Source organism: Hippocampus bargibanti, linkage group LG11 (genome assembly GCF_051943395.1).
Source record: "Hippocampus bargibanti isolate YZ-2025 linkage group LG11, ASM5194339v1, whole genome shotgun sequence".
NCBI lineage: Eukaryota > Metazoa > Chordata > Actinopteri > Syngnathiformes > Syngnathidae > Hippocampus > Hippocampus bargibanti.
In genome coordinates this window covers 7,395,777-7,417,196 of record NC_142744.1, presented here as the reverse complement: position 1 = coordinate 7,417,196, position 21,420 = coordinate 7,395,777, and the positions used below count along the sequence as shown (strand labels likewise).

General features: G+C 41.7%; 1 protein-coding gene across 2 annotated transcripts in view; it reads right to left on the bottom strand.

Annotated features, from left to right (window-relative positions):
- The window catches only part of epha4b (eph receptor A4b), a 114,978-nt gene that overhangs the window by 46,791 nt on the left and 46,767 nt on the right, over window positions 1–21,420 (bottom strand). For both annotated transcript variants that reach the window (XM_089007356.1, XM_089007357.1), the window contains exons 6-8: window positions 6,415–6,570; window positions 3,606–3,941; window positions 690–802 (exon numbers count right to left, since the gene is read on the bottom strand). In XM_089007356.1, the coding sequence (XP_088863482.1) occupies window positions 690–802; window positions 3,606–3,941; window positions 6,415–6,570 (605 nt within the window). The remainder of the gene's footprint in view (window positions 1–689; window positions 803–3,605; window positions 3,942–6,414; window positions 6,571–21,420) is intronic.

Sequence of the window (21,420 nt, the reverse complement as noted above, 5' to 3'; positions counted from 1 at the left end):
TCATCTGGGGCTATGTAAACAATTTTATTATTAAGCGATATACTTGTATTCATTCTGATGTTTGTTACGATTCATTCATTCTGAGACTTGGGAGGGTTACGTCGTCACGTTTTGCTTTTCTTCAGTTCATGATTGTATTGGATGTGTGCTTTTGTGTGTATGTATGACAATGACGAAAAATAAGTGTGTCTGTTAGCCGGAACCCTGCAGAGAGGTTTCTCATTCTCTAATGGAAGACGCTCTTCGGCACGGATTAAGTTTATTTCATTACTAATTCATACCGTCACCCCGACACACACGCACGAAAGCGGCGAGGCTTAATTTCATCACCTGGTCTGCGTTTTACGAGATTTGTCCAACCGATGTGTGAGGAATTGACATGATGGGAGCTGCGGGAGAGGAACGAGTCTGATATGCCCTCCAGCTAAAACACACGGCCAATAAGTCAATCGGAGAGGAGGATGTTGTGCTTTCGCAAATCCTGCGACCGGCTGTTTCAGCTGAGACCCTTGCGAATCCAATCAGTGCTTCATAAGCAAGTAAAATGTGACCATGTTTGTTAAAAAGGGTAGACGCGGACAATTTCACCAAAAATGTCATTTATTTATTGTAGTCAATGGAGGGTCGTGGTGGTGGGGGCAGTAGAAATACCAGTAGCAAAGATACACCATTTAAGGGTTTTCTCTCACCTTCTCGTAGTAGATGACCTCATACTCCACGATCACACCTTTGGGTCTCTGCGGGCCTTGCCAGGCCAATGTCACGCTGTCCTTGCTGCGTCTCTCCTTCAACACGACGCTCACTGCAGGAAAGGGAAAAGGAGAGAGAACGGGGAGGGTGAGGATTGACGGTAAAGTCCATGAAGGGAGGAGAGAGGTGGCCGCGAAAATCACAATTGGTCACCTAAAACATTATTTGCTAATTGACGGTATACTTAGAAGGCTTTGTTGGATACATTTTCCATTAGAGTCGATCGAATAATGAATGATGCTCGTTATTCATTAACTTATTCGCTGACAGACGAGGTGCAAAGATGTGTGAACTCCAGTGCCAGGGTTTTTGTCATTTGCACTCAAATTGCAGTACCCACAGAATATAAAGTTGTAGAATTAGAATCAGAAACTGAGTCAGAAAGCCTTTGATACTCCGACAATTTGCACTACATTAATATTCAATTCAGAAGAAGAAACCTTAGACTCTCTTCTTTCATCCCCAAAAAAATACAGTTAATTCCTAAGTTAAATGGGTCTGGAGTTATCTGAGCTTGAAATGAAGGCAGCTGTCCAAAATACGATGCAATACCTATTGATTTTTATAGCGCTTTTACAACACCTGAAGCTGTAACAAAGCGCTAACATGGAAATAAGGCGAATGCTGCCCCCTTTGTGGAAGGGAAAAACATTGCCAGAGGTCTGACCAGCACTTTATCGGCGCCTACTGAAAGAAAAACCAAAACCCGAACAAATTTGGCCCGCCTTGCACGTCACACTTTACAATTCTCGAATAAATTCGGGAATGGCAGTGAATGAGTTCAACTCGCAAAAATGATAACCGATGCGACATGACGGGTGCGTACAAAATGAATTGCGGGTATCCATGAGGATGTGAGTGGCATGTGCGGGGGGGGGGGTGCAACCTCCTAATGAGGGTTACAACCTCCTGCGCGCCTGTTTGTCATCATCACCTTGTCACAGGGACTTCTGCTCCACACATCCGCGCCGTGTAGGAGGTCCATGTTATTAAAAGAAAACTGACAGTGTGAATGACGAAGAAACGAACCTCGGTATTGCTTTCTGTTGTCTTTACTCATTTTAAAAAGGATTATGGAAGAGACAGACGAATCCATCAATGTTATTCAGTATTGGTGAGCATTCATGAACTCTGATCAACCAAAACAAGAATCGCCACACACCTGCAAAGTTTTGCCACTAGGCGAGATACTTTGAAAAATTTTCAATCGACTGTTTCTTAATTCGAGGAGACTTGCACTGGCGGCAGACGTCCTCCAGACGCCAAGCAAGGCTCCACTCTGTGCCCCCCTTGCCCTTTCACCACATCAACAAGAAATGGGGTTGACAACGGCACACCACGCTCAGCTCGGTTCATTGTTGAAAAGGTCTTCAAGTGCCACGGGAAAGCGACCGAAAAGAGCCTCATGCGGCTCGTGAGCCACGGGTTGCCCAGACCTGAACTTGTAAAACTTTTTCATTTGCCAGTGAAGTGGATCTCGGCTCAATTTATCACTGCAATAAAACCAAACTTCCAAGTTGGCATTGAAAAAAAAGAGGGTTGCACCCTCACCTGAATTAGAATCATCTTTATTGGCCAAGTATGTAGAACACACAAGGAATTTGTCTCCGGTAGAACACGCTGCACGATTATCATCATTAAAAATTGCAAGAGGCACTATACAAGCATATTTGGCTTACTGTTTAGAGAGTTAATGGCGACAGGGGAAGAAGCTGTTTAAATGTCTGCTGGATTTGGTGCGCATGGATCGGCCTGAGGGTAGTAGCTGGAAAATGTGGTGGGCAGGGTGTGTAGGGTCCGGTAGGATTTTCCGCAGGGAATTTTGAGGAAGTGGAATCAATCCTAACCGGCCTGTTCTGTCTGAGAAGACACGTTGCATCTTATGTGAGCAGGCCTTGTGAGTTTGTGAGATAGGACCGTATGAAGCTCCTCCGACCTATCCTACGTAGCCTTGTGCCTGCCCTGACAAAGCCTGCTCTGATGAGTGCTGAAACATCTTGTAAGGCGACCAGAAAAGACCACTTATGATGAATTCAATTCACCTCAGAAAATGAAATGGACCCGCATGAATGAGAATGTTCACAGGCTGAGCTGTGTTCCCGCAGATTGGAACCAAGACTGCTTCGTAATTTCTGTTGTTAAAAATGGGGTATAACAGCCAGTATGAATCCACCTGCCTGAGAAGAAAAGTCCTTTGACTGATAGGGGCAGAGCGTCCTGGTATGGCCACCCCAAAGTCCTTTATCAATGGGGAACATATTATATAAGCCACTTAATTGAATTTCATTGTAGGCATTGAAACGGCAAATCCAATACAGATTCTCCCCACAAAGCGGTCGTTCGTACGGTGAATTTGTTCATAAGTTGCTTCAGTGCTATATTTTATATGCAATGTATGTCGAAGTCAAACACTGAACGGGGAAGTACAAAACACAGACGCTCTAACAGTCGTAAAATAAATTCACACCTACTGTAGTACGACAACATATATCCTTGGGTCTTCAGTAAGCCATTACTCAATCTACTACTGAATTACGTGCCAGTAGCCATTACTTTTTGTTATGCATTGTGTCCTCCTGGAGCATCAACTGGGAAAAGGGAATTTCCTTCCCGCCCGCTTACTCTACGCAGCCAATCGCAAGCGAGCTTGGCTGGAAAAAGACAAGCAATACAAAATCTAATTTACAGCATCTCTGTCCAAACATTTTTCATCATAGCCGCAAAAATGTTCGTATGTACCGTTATTCGTAACTCAACGTTCGTAAGTCGGGGAGCGTCTATAATTGGATGCAAAATGGCTGAATAGACAGTGGCAGGTGATCAGCCCTTCAGTACTGACTCGATACGTCACTCACCCGTTTGTGATGTTGTAATATTAATCACGGCTCTACCCTTCGGGGTTGGACTTAAGTCCGACACGCCGTTCTGGCTCTCGATGATAAAACTGTAGTTGGAATCCGGTTGCAGGTCGGTGATGGCAACCATAGCTGAGGTGAGGCCAAATTGCCGGGGTGCAAAGTGGACAGCGCTTCCACAGGGTGCGCACTGTTTGCCCTCGCCGGAGCATTTTCTGCAATGGAGGCTGTAAGTGATGTCCCCACGTCCTCCAGTGTCTCTTGGGGATGACCACTCCAAAGTCACGCAGGTCTCGTTCACCGTAGAGATGGGGTTTTCCGGACCAGATGGAGGACCTGGATGAATAGTAGACACTTTAATTAATGGATAACTTTTAATAGAGGTTGTCTGGTTATACTTGCACTCAGTGAAAAAATAAAACACGACAGTGAACGTCGACATTTGTTGATAGCTGGGATTTTATTGCCATATTTCGGACAATAAATAATCCGTGTGATAAGTGTCAATTCCTCGCAAGTCCGATATATCTCTTCATTTAGAAGACTGAGAATTCCTTTGCAAGGCTAAAAATTTATGATGCATGCCAAAGTCCAGCAAGCATCTGAGGGACATGCGGCCAAGGGCTAACCACTGACTACACACTGAAAATCGCACTGAAGTTAATTCAAGTACCCCATTTTTCGGTGTATAAGGCGCACCCAACTATAAGGCTCACCTTCAATACTTCTTCTACAGGGAGAAATGGGGTCGGTGGCTGCAGACAGTCTGCCTATTGTGGCTCAATATTACTGTATTTTCCGGTGTATAAGGCACACCCCCAATGAATGGTGTCTTTTCAAACCTTTTCCATACATAAGGCACACTTCAATAAATCAAAACGGGTTTTCAAATATAATATATACAGTAAAGTCTCCTTATATCGATATCGGTTATATCGATAGCACTGCTTATTACGATACTATTTCTATGAACGCAAGGAGAAAATTTACATGCCGCAGGATCGGATATATCGATAGTCCGGTTATATCAATATTTTTTCCGACTCCCGAGAATATCGATATAACGAGACTTTACTGTATATATATATATATATATATATATATATATATATATATATATATATATATATATATATAAAGGTTGTCCCATATATCAGGCACACCACATTATAAGGTGCCTCAGTAGATGCTGAGGTGACGCACAATTTCTTCTACAGTGGGAAATGGAGTTGGTAGCTGCTGACAATAGTTGGGAGATTTGTTGTGGCTCAATTTTACTTCACATATAAGGTGCAGATGCGTATAAGGCACAGGGTCATCTTTTAAAGGAAATGAAGGCTTTTGGGTGCACCTTATACACCGGAAAATACGGTATGTAAAAGTAAAAATGCAAATGACCATTGAGTCTGATAACATGCCATCAGGATACAGACACTCCCCAACTTACGAAGGAGATCCGTTCCGAACGGTCGGTCGTAAGGTCAATTCATTCATAAGTTGCTTCGGTGCTTTATTTTCTATGGAATGTATGTTCAAGCCTTGTATAAGTAACTTGTGTTGGTTTGTACTGAAAAATATACAGATATGTACATGTACAACTGGAGAGAATACTACATATGTTACTACAAAATGTTCGTATGTACCGTTGTTCATAACTCAAATGTTCTTAAGTAAGAAAGCGTCTCGATAGCTGAATACACGATACTGAGCCCTGAGGACTCCCGCTGCCCGGTCCTTCCTTGATTAGCCTTCCCCAGTGATGAGCATTTGAAGGACACGTAGCTCGGAGCTCCCAAAGCTCGGCGACTGTGATCGTCGAGCCTGCTGCGGGATAATTGAAGCTCTCTGTAATAAATCTGTCAGAAGTGCATTCCCGTGTCTCCGGATAATTCTGTCATTTGCTTTTCTGCATCCACTCCTACTCCCTCTCGGCCACGCATAACTGCCCATCATCATCCTTGGTGATCACGTGCCCGACGACAATGGCCTGACTGTTCTATTCTCGTTTGAAGTTTCATTCCACCCGCCCTCCCCGTGACTTATGTGTTCATCCTATTCTCCTTGTTTGATCTCACCCCCTGATCCATCCTGCTGCCCATTTAGGCGGAGCATACATATTTGAAGGAAGCATTAGTCATTTCCAACTGATACCACCTGTCACATCTCACCTGCGACTACGATTAATGAGTGTAATCTACCATAACCTGATAATGGCTTGCCGTTTGCAAGTGTGGGCTTGAGGGTGTTTCCGTGTTGGTGGTTTGTGCTCTTCTTCACTTTCGGTCTTTGTCATTGTGTCAATGTCCTTTTTTCCCCCGGTTCTAACCCCAACGCCACGCCGCCCTCACACATCCTTCCGTCCATCTCAATCCATCTCTTTGCGTGTCATGTTCCCGCTCTTCCGTGCTCATCGGACAAAGTTAAATCCCTTTGGCGACGCGTGATGAAAAGGTCAAGAAATTTCCTACATGCTTGCGATAAGAGTATCAGCTTCACGTGTTCTCACGGCACAGTGACCTACAAGCACTCAGCTAACACGCCCGGGCGCAGGTGTGTTTCACGTGTGGGTCAGGCGTGTCGAACAAGCAGAGCCCAAGGAAAAGGGAAACGGCACGTGCGGGTTTGTTACTAAATTAGAAAGCTGTCATGCACCGTAAATCCTGACGAAAAACAGATTACAAACTAATGAAATTGAATGCAATCCAATCGCTGTAACTCAAAACCGTAGTTTGGTGCATGATGCTATGAAATTAACTTCCATCCGCATGCGTGTGTATATACGTGTATATTTGGCCTGGGGTTCACTCACGTGTGCACGCCATCGAGCGTGGATCGCTGTCGGCTCGGTAAAAGCCTTTCTCGCAAATGCACTCGGTGGCTTTCTCCTGCAGGGATGAGCTATGAGGAGGACATTTGTTGCAGTAGGCGTCAGTGGCCGAGGCCTTGTAGGTCCCGAGTCTGCACGCTGGGGTCGAAGAGAAAGACATCGACATAAAGTTAATGGAGGAGTCAAGGGAGCCACTTAAAAGCCCACATGGTGTTCATTAAAGATCAATCACATAGAAAAAGAGATGTTGCTTTAAATGCAAAGTGTTGCGATAACTAATCAGTTGATTGATGACAAAAAGATGATAAATTAAAAAAATAAAATACAAATACCCACTCACTATACACTACCATCAATAAGAAGCATTGAAACTCCTCAAGTTCACAAAACCATACGCTGAATCTTTGATTTTGAGAAATGGCTTCAAATCAAAATGGCTGCCAACAACAATATCGATTCAGTTGAGGTTTTTAATTAGTTTATAATTTTTGGTTATGATAAGTTGTTTAGCTTTTTCTATTGTGTATTTTTTTAAATTTTGTAAGTCACTGTACGATACTTGAATGATTCTTAAGTACTGCTGTGTATGGTGTCGTAGCTGAACTATTGTTTCCATGTAGCTAGCTAATGCTAACGTAACACTGAAACAGGGCAGTCGTGAGCAGCTGTGTGCTCAAAAACACTTTTTTTTTTTGGTCGGAGATTTGATGTTTGTTACACAACAGATTCAAACGATACTTTAATGATTCTTAAGTACTGCTGTGTATGGTGTCGCAGCTGAGCTATCCTTTTCATATAGCTGGCTAATGCTAACGCAAGACTCAAAAACACATTTGTATTTGATACTCAACTGATTGAAACATCCTATTTATGCAAGACCAATAATTTATAAAAATATATTCTACTCGTACAATATCGATGAGAAGGTTTCTTCAGCCGTCATCTGTACAAAACTTTTGTACAGATGACGGCTGAAGAAACCTTCTCATCGATGGACCACTCCTGTACGACTGAGAGCGTACACAGACGTACTTGTACAATAAAAAATTTCAGCTAATACCAATATCACGATGATACTAGTGCAGCGTGTTCTACCGGAAACAAATTCCTTGTGTGTTCTACATACTTGGCAATAAAGATGATTCTGATTCTGATTCTGATCACAGTCACAACACGACTTTTTGGTGAATAGCCGACATCGATCGGAGGGGTTCATGAAATAACAAACAAAAACATTAGTTTCGTTAATGTCAGTCCTATAGCATTTAAAACAAATCACTATATATATTTTCTCTCTTATTTGACTCAGAGAACCCACTTTAATGGCTAAATCAGATGACTATTATTTAGTCCTTGAAATGCGATGAAAGTAGAGTCGAAGGCTTGACAAAAAAATGTGAAGAAGGATTAAAAAAAATCCAAATCAAAAATAAACTAGAGGCACTCGAGAAACCGAAGGCTGCTACGATGTGTCGTGCAGCACCCATGGCAACGGACCCAAAAACAAGAGTTTGATTTAATGCATGGTGGCATTCGGTCTTTCTACGTGAGATCTTTTTGCATCAGGCGCCAAGACTGCGGGGGGTTGTATGTGGATAAAACACAGCCATGCAGCATCTCAACTGTCACTACTCGCTGATAAGCGTTGGGACTCTTCAGGCTATTGGGGAGGCACAAATACAAAGCTACAAAAGACTCTGGCGGTAACATAACGTGACTGTGGCTTGGCCTTGGACGCTTACTCGTCATTTTGGGAGCGTGACATCCCAGAAGCATTTTGGATTTAAGGGGGTGGAATAGACATTGCTCTTCCGTCATCCAAATACATTGATTTGACACAAATCTGATTGAATCAGTAGACATTTTGCATTTAATGCATTTTTCACTTTTAACTCATTCACTGCCTGATTATGTGCAAAAATGTGTCCACTCCAGTGCAGGGTTTTTGTCATTTTTACTCAAATTGCGTTAATTCTTAAGTTATATGGGTGTGGAGTTATTGGATTGGATTGGATATGCCTTTATTAGTCTCACAGTGGAGAAATTTACATTTCACAGCAGCAAAGTGATGAAAGGAATGAAAGTAGAAAAACAAAATACATGAGCTGCTGGAAAGGCAGCCACTCTCGCGGCGCCGTCTTGAAGTCAAAAGAACAAAAAAAAAACTAATTAACAAATAATATGACAGCATAAAGACAACATGACAAAACAAAGACACAGAGAGACATTCATTCTTCAGGACTTGCTGTACCCTCTTTGTGATGCTATCTGAGCTTGAAATGACGGCGGCTGTACAAAATACAATGCAATACATACACATTTGTTTATATAAAGCTTTAACAACACCTGAAGCAACAAAAGCAGTAATGTGGAAAAAAGGAAATGCTGCCCCATTGTGGAAAAGTAAAAAAACATGGTCAGAGGCCATGGCCAGCGCTTTATCAGCACCTAAGCATGAAAAAAAAATTGGGAATGGTGCTCTACATCATATTTTCATCATATTTCATTAATTATTTGGTTATATGGGACTGGAGTTGTCTGAGAAACTGGGAAAACATCGCCAGAGGTCTGACCGGAGCTTCAAACGCACCTCGCATCCTCCATAAGAAAAAAGAAAACCAGAACAAATTTGAAAATGGCGCCTCCACGTCATGCTTTTCAATTCCCTAATAAATCCGGGAATGGCAGCGAATGAGTTGATTGTTATGTTATCGATTCCAAATTACAGTAAAGTCTCGTTATATCGATATTCAAGGGAGTCCGAAAAAATATCGATATAACCGGGACTATCGATATATCCGACCCTGTTTGCATGTAATTTTCTCCGTGCGTGCATAGAAATAGTATCGATATAACCGGGACTATCGATATATCCGATATCGATATAACGAGACTTTACTGTAATTTATCAATGATCGGCTCAGAAATTTTAATTCTTGAAATATGTTTGGTTTTATATATTTATAGGACATTTATAGTATTCAAATCTTCCAAAATGAGGGAGTCATTGTCAAACTGATGCTGTGGAATTCACCCGGCACAGATTGTGTTTGTTTGTCTCTGTGATTTGTGTTGCTCATGTGCATGTGTGCATAAGTGCGTTTGTGCGCCTGCTGATTGCTGGTGGCACCGATGAAGGTCACCGATTTAATCAAGGTACAATCCAGTCAACCCAGAAAAGCTGCAAATGATCGCATTAATGCACACCCCCTCCATACATTCACACACAACGCCACACACGTCTAAATGCATATGCTCGACAAACACACACACACACGCGCACACACACACGCACACACACACACACACAACAACAACAAATCTCAATGGGACGAGAATGTTGATCCATTGGATATGTCATTATGGTCTAACCATGTCAAAATTGTGAATTGTATGAACACTATCTTTTATTGAATTGGGATATTTAATGGTTGAATCAAGGACGGTGTTATTTTTACAGAAGAGCAAGTTGTGTAAGAAAAATACGGAAACATTTAACAGTTGCATCCAAAAGGTTAAAAAAGCTCAAGGACAACCGACGCCTCCGGACAAGTTGTGTCCATAATTTGTAAAATCACTTCAAGTGACTTCTACTGAGCGTATTTTACAAAGATTCCACGGCATATAGCAGCTATATTTTACGTTTTAAGACTCGCGCTGAATATTCAGGAAGTCTTGTTTTCGAGTTGATGACAATGCCTGTCGTGACGTCGCATCTGGAACGCTGCAACGGTAGACATGCTGCAGGTTAAAGAAAATGATGATTATAACAGGGAAAATAGAAATAATGGGAGGGAAGGAAAGTGTGTATTTGCAAAAGGAGGATTTTGTGGCCTCTTTCCTCAATTGTTGTCATCTTCTAACAAAATGGCTCCCTCCGTGTTATCCCGTGTGGATTGTTTTGGCTAAGTTGTAGAAGTAGGGTGGTGTGGCGGCTATTAATAATAATAATAATAATAATACATTTCATTTATAAGCGCCTTTCAAAACTCTCAAGGTCACTTTACAGTCACGGGATACGTTTTTCTGTGGGTGAGTAGTGGCAGCCCCACACGCTCGCGTTCACTCAACCCGGATTTAACTGAAACAGATAGGAAGCTAGCCAGCCAGCTCATAGATACATTAGCTAATATTAGCTACCTAGCCGCTAGATAGCTAAATGATAGCTTGCTAGATAGCTAGACAGCTAAATATATAGCAAATAGATAGCTAGGTAGCTAGCTTGAAAGCTAGCGAGACTGTCTTAAATCTCCAGGGAGCGGGTCTCATCCGGCGCGTCCTTGCCCTTGCCAGGCCTGGCATTCCATTGCTACCCGATCAAAGTCTGTGGAAAAACTTGCCGTCTTCGAAGAGCGCTTTACCCGACCAATTCAATTGTTTTTTTCCCTGTTGCTGTTACTTTTTGCATCTTCTTTCTTATGTCCCCCCCTTCCCACATGAGATTCTCGCTCCCTGACGGGTTTTCCCTTCTGATTCACGTCAAATAAGAAAAGACAGATGCGCAAAAACAAGCTAGCGCATGAAAGAGTCGCTCTGGAGAGCAGAAAGTAAAGCGACGGAAAACACGTGGAGCGACTGGAGCTGTTGTGCGATGAGAATTCCAAAATTTGCATTCGCAAGAGGAGAACAAAGAAATGAAGGAACATGAATGATAAAAGATGTGACACACTTTAACACAGGCCCCGGCGATGTAGAAACGCAGCAGCGTGATGGGAAATGCCTTCTTGTCGATTTTGAATGCTGATGACAGACAAGTTGCGAGAAGTTCCAGGAATGTTCGGCATAGACGCACTGAAATATGAATGGAAGCTTCATGGAAAGCCATTTCATTAATTCTAACGAAATAAATCTGAGTTCATGCACAATTTATTGATGCATATTTAACTCATTCACTGCCAGACGATGTGCAAAATTGTGCCCACTCCAAATTTAACGATGCAAAGGGGACGCAAAGGGGTAATTTGCCCTGTTGTGGGCGCGAACACTGCAACTTGCAATCCAGTGCTAGGGTTTTTGTTATTGTCACTCAAATTGCAGGACCCACAGAATATTGAGTTTTAGGACTACATCAACATTCAATGCAGCGTAAGAAACCTTAGAATCTCTTCTTTCATCAGAAAAAAAGAGGTAATTTCTCAAACATATGGGTCTGGAATTATTTGAGCTTGAAATGGGTACAGCTGTGCAAGAAAGGGTTAAATATCATCCAATCACGATACGCTAGTGGCAAAAATAGATGAACCAGCATTATATGGAGTCAATAAATTAATTCATTCACTGCCAGATATGTGCAAACATGTGCCCATCCAGTGCCAGGGTTTTTGTCATTTTCACTCAAATTTCAGTACCCACAGAATAGTGAGTTTTAGGATTACATAAACATTCAATGCAGTGTAAGAAACCTTAGAATCTCTTCTTTCATCAGAAAAAAGTTACAGTCAAACCTCAGTCTTCAAACGTCTCGGTTCTCATCCCATTCGGTTTTCAACCAAAAATGTCATATTTTTTATGCCCCGGTATACAACCGAAATTTGGTTCTCAACCACACTGAGTGCATCTGAATGCATCACTCGACTACCCTCTGCTTCCTTATACGTCACTTCCTTATATGTCACGTCTTCCTCATTGTGACCGACGCATTAATATTGTTGTTGTTTTATTTTTGCGAAAATGCAGACATATCTGGTTCAAGAATTTGCTTTGAAAAGTTAGTGTGCCCTGTGTTTGCCCAAAAACAGCTGGGATAGGTGCCAACACACCCCGTGGCAGAAAGAAAATTGGTGAAAATAAAAGTTTGTTTTTATAGAATTTTACGCATGACCTGCTCTATTATTAAGTTTTTATCCGGTTTATGCGATGAAATAATTAAAAAGTAGTTTTCTAGACTTTGAACGGATTAAGATTTTTTATTATTGATTTTAATGGAAAGTGCTATTTCGGTTTTTGAACAAATCGGTTTTCGAATAGGTTTCTGAAACTGATTATGGTCGAAAACCGAGGTATCACTGTAATCCCTAAATTATATGGGTCTTAAATTATCTGAGCTTGAAATGGGGGCAGCTGTCCAAAATCCAATACAATACATAGAGATTTATTTATCGCTTTAACAACAGATGAAGCTTTAATACAGTGCTAACATAGATTAAAGGCAAATACTGCCCCCTCATGGAAGGGAAAAACACTGCCAGAGGTCTGACCAGCGCTTACATTATTTAACCCACCCCCCCAAAAAAAATCCATATTTGGCCTTATATTACCTCCCGTTTTTTCTATGCCGTCAACACTTCCAATGCCATCCTGCCCACACACTCGCTAAGTGACGTCAGAGCATTTCCAATGCTCCCAAATGTTGCTGCGGCTAGCGTAATTGCTATATGGCTAATTAGGGCATCACCCATATGACAAGCTTTCGTGCCAGTAAACGGCCAATTATTTTTTGGGGGAGGAGATATTCGCGACTCTGTGTTTCTTTGAATGACAAAAACAAAAATGCTTCATATCCAGTGTCTGATTAAATATTTATCTGGTCACAAGAGAGACTCTTCGTATTGATGCTAATCGATAGCTCTTAGATATGATGTAGCAGAGTTACTCAGGATACGCATGCTCTGATTGAGGGTTAGAGGAGTGGGGGGGGGGGCAGCCCGGCTGTCTCCACCAAATCCACAAGAGTCTGTGAGCAGTTTGGGGGGGGGTTGAATTATTTTATCATTCAGCGTTTTCCCAACTGGTTAAATGTACTTATAAGAGATGGTGGATGAGGGCTTAGCACGTTTGCTTTACAAGTCAATTTTGCAGCAATATGGAAATTATGAGCAACCTACCCATGATAGCAACCTATCCATGATCCTCCTAAATTAGCACCCCCGCAAAAACATATTGAAAGTGCTACTGAACGCAGATTAAATTTGATTTGGGTTTTCAAGACTGCTCCGTTTGTTTGTTACTAAATTGGAACGCTTTGTTCATTTGTTATTCTTTTTTGAAATATTAAATTGCAAAGGCGTGTTTCCCCCCCACCCCCATGAACTTTTATAACAATACTAAACACTGTCATTTCACATAGAGCTTGCACTTTTTATGAAACCGAGAATAAATACGAACAACAGTGAAATATATTGAAAAGGCAATAATTAAAACGATTCCTTTCTACTTGAACGAATAAACACAACGGCAAAGCGACTTTGCCGCCAAAGCCGACCATCGGAAGTTAATCACCTTTACAGTCATTTATCAAGCAAAAGCAATATTAACCCGAGAGCGGCGGAACAAGCGAAAACGGACATTTCATCACCTTTTTTTTCCTTTTTTTATTTTCAGCATTTGAACGGCATTCCACTGTTTTATTAAGTACATCCAGATGTACCCCTGACACAGAGCGGCTTTATAGTTTCAAAGAAATTGAGTTTCCGGAGGCTTGACAAATGCACTCTGGTTTCATCTTGCTTGGACTTATAATTGACAACTTTTAAAATATGCCTCTTGTGTTATAACAATCACATTTAGACCTAAAATACAATATAGGAGGCTTCAGAGAAGCTTATGAGAGGATTATGGGAGGAATTCGGAATACAGTGATACCTCAGTGTACGAACCCCTTGGCTTACGAACTTTTCGGTTTACGATCGTTACATTTATAAAACTTTTACCTTGGCATACGAACTTTTTTCGTACACCGAGCTGCCTCAATGAGTGATGTGTCGTTCGCGAACGAGGCCGTTCTTCTAACAACAAAATGGCAGCCAACTGTTTTTGTCCTCTATTCCCCGCCCCCAGTTTTTGGTTAAAGCCACGTGATTGGTCAAGAACGCAAGAGTGAGGGGGGTGGTTTAAACCTTAAAGAGACAGGCAGACGACAGTGAGAGAGTTTCAACTTTGATAGTTCAAAGGCAGTGTGTAGACTGCAAGGTTAAAATATACCATCAATCAGGCTCCACAAACAACCCGCACTTAGCCATCTGTACACTTGATGCAAAAAACTATCAACCCAGCGAAACACAACACAATTGATGAGGAACTAGATAAAATTATCACAGGGAAAGCACCTACAAGGGATCATTCCTCAAGATGGTGAAAGAAGAAGGTTACGTTTCTTTAATTATAATACCTTAGCATATTTATATTATATTTATATAAAAAACAAAATGAACACATTCGGGAATGGCGCTCTATGTCATATTTTAAGAATAATAATAATAATAATAAGAAGAAGAATACTTTAAATTTACAAGTGCCTTTCAATTTTCAATTCCCCAATAAATTTGTGAATGGCAGTGAATGAGTGAATTTAGCTAGCATTACTTTTTAAATGCCCTGTCTTAAAATGTCCTGTCAAGATATGAACACTAATAGTAACTAAAAACTAATAATGTTGCTCGCATTCCGCAGACTGCGAAATGAGTTGTTCAGCGCCTCCCCACCATCAGATTTATAAGCAAATGTTGAAATTCACACCAACACAAAGCCAATACCTCCCGCTCAATACTTTGTAATTAGAGGCAAACAGGTGGTTGCTGAGACTGTGAGCTCTCTTGTCTACTCCAGACACTGCCGCTAGTTAGTCTGTTAATTGCTTCTTTCCTGGCCCTGCACGACAATCAGTTCAAAGCAAACATTGGCTCGCCATCGCATTTGGCGCAAAGCTTTGAAAAGGGGGGAAAGTCGGTGCTTATTTCTGTGAGTGTGTGTGTGTGTGTGTATACGTATCGTTTTTGAGAGGGTTGTTGTGTATAGCCCGGTGGCCCCCGGGAGATGAGCTCTATAATGGTCACCATGGCAACGGGCTTTCTGGACGCAACCCTCCTCATACCCCTCGAGTGCCACAGCTCCGAAAGCAAAAGTAGTAGTTTGTGCGTGTGTGTGTGTATGTGTGTATATGTGTGTGTATATGCTTGTATGTGTTTGTGTGTGTGCGTGTGTGTGTGCGTGTGTATGCGTGTGTGTGCGTGTGTGTGCGTCTGTGTGTGTATGCGTGTATGTGTGTAAGTGTATATGCCATTGTATGTGTGAATGTATAGTATGCATGTGTGCATATGCGTGAGTATTTGCATGAATGTGTTTGTGTGTATGTGTGTGTGTATCCGTGTGTGTGCGTGTGCCTGCGTGTGTGTGTGTATGTGTATGCGTGCATGCGTGCGAATATGTGTGTATATAAGTATGTATATGCCTTGGTATATGTGTATGCGTCTGTGTGCGTGCTGGCTTGCAAATATGTGTCTGTGTATGTGTGTATATATATGTGTGTATATATGAGTGTGTATGCATGTATGTGGTAATGTGTGTGTATGTGTGTAAATGTGTCTGTGAATGTGTGTAAATGCGTGTGTGTGTGTATGTGTGCGTGCGTGTATACGTCTGTGTACATGTGTGTATATGTGTGTATATCTGTGTGTGTTTGTGTATGCATGCGTGTGTCAATGTGTGCACGCGCATGTGTGTGTATGCATGTGTGTGTAGGTATGTGTGTGAGTCAGTGTATGTGTGATTATGTGTGTGTGTGCGTGCGTGCGTGCGTGTGTGTGTGTAGGTATGTGTGTGAGTCTGTGTATGTGTGATTATGTGTGTGTGTGTGTGTGTGTGTGTGCGTGTGTGTGTGTGTGTGTGTGTGTGTGTGTGTGTGTGTGTGTGTTGTTTCTGTGCACACCATTCAGGCATCAGTTTAGGCCATTCACTTAAAAAATGAATCCATCAAGCGTCAGTGGAGAAATGTGACGTGATGAAACGTGGCATCCTGGACTGCCACGAGGGTCTCGGATCTGCGCGTGTTTGTGCTCAAGCGCATATTTCCGTCAATGGTGTTTACACTTGAATTGATATGTCTTCGTGACGGGAATATACCAACAAAGACGGAACGACCCAAATGATCAAGACTCATTTCTGGATAATTTGCACAAACACGAAACGCGGAAATGTCTGGCGAGCGCAGGAAAGTGCCCCGTGGTAACGACATGCCAGGCGGGCGCGTGACGACGTGTTTGTGTGGCGAAGAAGAAATGTCAAGTACTCTGCTGAGGGTAACGCGCGTCTCTATTTTTAACCACATAACGCCTCAGCGAATGCTCACGCCAGTGCTTTCGTCCCTCCGACCAATTAGATTTGTCGTCCTAGAGGGATGGCGTTATCTTTAACCTTCATTTGGAGTAAAAAAGACTTTCCACGGGTTGCATCATCTGCAAGAAGTGAAGGTAAAACAATTCAGGGAACTGCACCCAGAAAAAAAAATCATACCCTGTAAGAAATGATCCCATTTTGTGTCAATCGTCTGGAATTACCTAATTGACTGCCATTTACAAATGTATTCAGGAATTGGAAAATACAGTGATACCTCAGTTTACGAACGCTTTAGCTTACGAACTTTTCGCCTTACGAACATTAAATTCGCGTGAATATAATCTTGGCATACAAACTAGTTTTCTGCAAACGAACCAAACCACATGGAGCGCCACAATGGCTGGCAGACTAGTTTTCGTCACCACTTTTCTTTGAGTGCAGACATGGTTTGTTATCGAGTGGAATACTTTTGCTATTATGGGACTGAAAAAGTCCCTACCACAGGCTAGTGTTCAGCCGAAGATGACGCAAAACAAAATTACGGTCGAGCAGAAGAAGGAGATCATCGAAAAACACAAACGGAGTGTGCATTTATGTGACTTAGCGTCTCAGTACCAGTACGCTAAGTTGACCATTGCTACGTGTGGCTAAGGGTGTTTCTGTGTTGTCTAAGCAATGGTCTCAGGCAATAGAAGATGTTGAAAAACCTCTGTAGATTTGGATTAACGAAAAGCAGCTAGCAGGGGACATTGTGAGTGAGGGTATTATTGCCGAGAAAGCATGGCAACTTCACTCGGATATCATCAAGAGGCAACCTGGAAGTTCGTCATCCATTGATAACTACCATCACAAAGGTAAAAAAACACGACTTTATTATACCGTACAGTTTATTTCTTGAATTACAATACAATAGCACATTTATTATACATAAAATAAGGTATATTTTATGTACTTTTAAAGCTTATTTATTAGAAATGTATATTTTATGGGACGCATTACACACACTTTCTGGCAACCAATTAAGTTTGCAGTCGGTGGCTGCTGACAGTAGTTGCGAGACCTTTTGTGGCTCAATATTAGTTCACATATAAGGCACACCTGCGTATAAAGTGCAGGGTCATTTTTTAAAACGTGAAGATGGAGATGTTGCAATGATGTCATTGATATTCAATTCTGTATATCGAAACGGAAACGGTTTGTCGTTTACAATTGAGTTTTTTCATTCTCAGAAGAAAAAGGGGGCGGTAGGGTGTTGTTTGAAACAACGATAGGTCGTATGGAAGCAATTAAGCACAACCCACAAGAGCTTTGTGTGCGTATGTGTAGTGTTGAGACGGAAACTTCTGACTGACACATCATCACGCGCACCTTCTAAGTGTTTAGGGCTCCTTATAACTCGCGCACCTCAAACCGGATATGAAACGCTTCATGAAATCCAAGCGCATGAGGCGCACGCACGAGTAGCCCGTGGGTGTCCTCAATGTAGCCGTCCAATTACCGAGAGAGCAATGGAGGGGGATCCTTAGATAAAGCTTGTCCTCCCCTTTCTGTCCGTCTTCGTCTTTCATCCCTGATGCCGCTACTCTGTTTGTCTCTGTTTGCCCTCCCCTCTATTTATTTAGTTATTTTATTTTTTAGCTTCTCTCCTCGCCACCCGTTCGATTGGTGAACCGCGTGTGTTTGAGTGCGGGGTTTGATGTGTGTGCATGTGCGCGTGTACGTGTGCGTGTGCGTGTTATTTCCCAGTGGACTATCTGTCATATGTTGACCTCGACCTTCCTCAGAGCTCCTGCACAAATATTTACCCTCCCACTGACAGCAACACGCACACACACACACACACACACACACACACACACACACACACACACACAATTCTGTACAATTAAAGCAAACTCAGACACCTTACATGCATATGCCTGGCTGGCGGTAATCCAAGTGGATGGCTCACTAATTTCAAGTCGAGGTGATTATCCCAGACTCCCCCCCCCAAAAAAAAAATACAAATAAAAAAAAGATTAACTCATTCACTGCCATGTGCAAAAATGGTTCCACTCCAGTGTCAGGGTTTTTGTCATTCTCACTTGAATTCATAAAAAAACTAGAATTAACGAAAATCTATAATTTAACCGAAATTTCCTTATTGCTCCAATCGATGAAAAGGTTTCTTCAGCCGTCATCTGTATTACTTTGAAGGTGTCAGACATTTTGTTTTAAAGAAGTACAGATGACGGCTGAGGAAACCTTTTCATCGATGGACCACTCCTGTGAGACTGAGCGCTTACACAGATTTATGCCTCAAATTATATATATTTATATATTATTTTTGGAAAACTTTTTTTTCAATCATTGAAGATGCGACTTATAGTCCGGTGCGTCTTATACAGTGATATCTCAGTTTACAAACTTAATTGGTTCTAAGAAATTTTGTGTAAGGACAAAAGTTCATCTGCCAAAGATTTATTTCCCATAAGAAACCATTAAAAATGAATATAATCAGTTCCCAGGTCCCCATAAAACATAATTTTTTACTAAATAAGCCTTAAAACTACACAAAATATACCATATTTTATGTATAATAAATGTGATATTGCATTGTAATTAAAGAAATGAACTGTACGGTATAATAAAGTCGTTTTATTTACCTTTGTGATGGTCGTTGATGTAGTTGCCTCTTGATGATATCCGAGTGAAGTTGCCGTGCTTTCTTGGCGATAACACCCCCATTCACGCTGTCCCCTGCTAGCTGCTTTTTGTTAATCCAAATCAACAGAAGTTTTCCAATCTCTGCTATTGCCTGAGACCGTTGCTAAGACAACACAGAAATACCCTTAGCCAAACGTAGCAATGTTCGACTTAGCGTACTGGTACTGGGACGCTAAGTCACACAAACGCACACCTCGTTTTTTTTTTATGATCTCCTTCTTCTGCTCGACCATAATTTTCTTTTGTGTCCTCTTCGGTTTAACACTAGCCTGTGCTGGGGTCTTTTTCGGTCCCATAATAGCAAAAGTACTCCACTCGATAACATACCACGTCTGCACTCAAAGAAAAGGGGTGACGAAAACTAGTCTGCCAGGCACCGTAGCGCTTTTCGACCGTGTGGTTGGTGTTCATCCGCCGAAAACTAGCGGAAAACATGGTACCTTATTCTCTCATGTGTTCGTTTTCCAAAGCATCACCTTTCCCACGGTGAATTGAAGCGGACGCATCCAGTATCCCGTGTCATCGTGTGCGAGTGGGCGGAGCCACTCACGTCCTCTCCTCACTGTGGTTATTTTCAGATTGGTCACGCTCAATAATTCATCCCCTCAAGGCGCGCGAGACCCCGTGTCCGATTCTCGGAAAGACACACTTCGGTGAAAACACAGCCGCAATTGCACGCGCGACACCTGTGAAGCAGAAGCCAAACTTCTCGCCGTCTTTCTTTACGGCTGAGAACAGACCATTGATAGCACCACTCGAACTATTTACCATCTTGGCTGGTTTGTAGAAGTCACCGGTGCCTCTTTTATGTCTATTTTGCCAACCAAGGACCACAGGAGATTTATTACCGACAAATAACGTGTGCGCGTATACAAAACAACTCAATGTTGGTCAGCCAAGGCTGCAGCCTTGAAGGATTACAACAGACAAAACTGATTCTTGGCCTCCATTTTATAGTATGAACGTGGAGAGAGCCAAGGACTCGTGTACGGTAAATCTGCAACAACAAAAAATAAATAAAATAAAATGGTGCGTGTCATATTTCGCGTAGGGTTGGGCCATTTTGGATGAAATGGATGATGTTAGTTTACTTATTCACTGCCAGACGTGCAAAAATGTGCTCAGTCCAGTGCCAGGGTTTTTGTCATTGTCACTTGAATTCCAGGACCCACATACTATGGAGTTTTAGGACTATATAAACATTCAAAGCAGCATTAGAAACCTTTGTCTCTCTTCTTTCATCAGAAAAAAAATGGTTAATTCCTGAATGATATGGGTCTGGAGTTATATGAGCTTGAAATGAGAGTGGCTGTCCAAAATACAATGCAATACATACATATTGGTTTATATAGCGCTTTAAGCTTTTTTCTTTAGCTTACGAATTTAATTGGTTCCCAGAAAGTGTGTGTAAGGCGAACAGTGTGTCTTCAAAACATTAATTTCTCATAGGAAACCATTAAAAATGAGAATATGTTTGCAGGTCCCCACAAAACATAATTTTCGACTAAATAAGCCTTAAAACTAAACAAAATATACCTTAGTTTATGTATAATAAATGTGCTATTGTATTGTAATTAAAGAAATAAACTGTACTGCATAATAAAGTTGTTTTATTTACCTTTGTGATGGTCGTTGATGTAGTTGGCTCTTGATTACATGTCTGAAGTTATATGAGCTTGAAATGAAGGCAGCTGTCAAAAATTAAATGCAATACATACATATTGCTTTAACAACAGCTTCAGCTGGAACAAACGCTAAAATGAAAAAAAAAACATCGCCAAGAAAAAACATTGCCAAAGGCCATGGCCAGCGCTTTATCGGCACCCAAGCATGAAAATGCTGAATATTCCAGGGTTTTATCGCAGTTGATCACAATGCAATCATATATATTATTTTCAGAAATGACCAATATTTACCTTCTTTCAAATGTTTTGTTTTTCTACTTCTTTCTTTCCTTTCCTCTTCCTTTCATCACTTTGCTGCTGTGAAATGCAAATATCTCCACTGTGAGACGAATAAAGGTAAATCCAATCCAATTAAATCCAAAATTCTATAACAAAAAAAACAGCATTATCTCCACAACTAACTTAACTTTATGCCGTCATGACAGGCGTTGCGGTAACATGGTTGGGCGCTCACTTAACATCGCAGTCATCAATCTGTTCCGCCAATCAGCTCCTTCTCAAGAGTCGCTCGGTGCCAACGAAAGCCTCAACAAATTGGACTTTGACC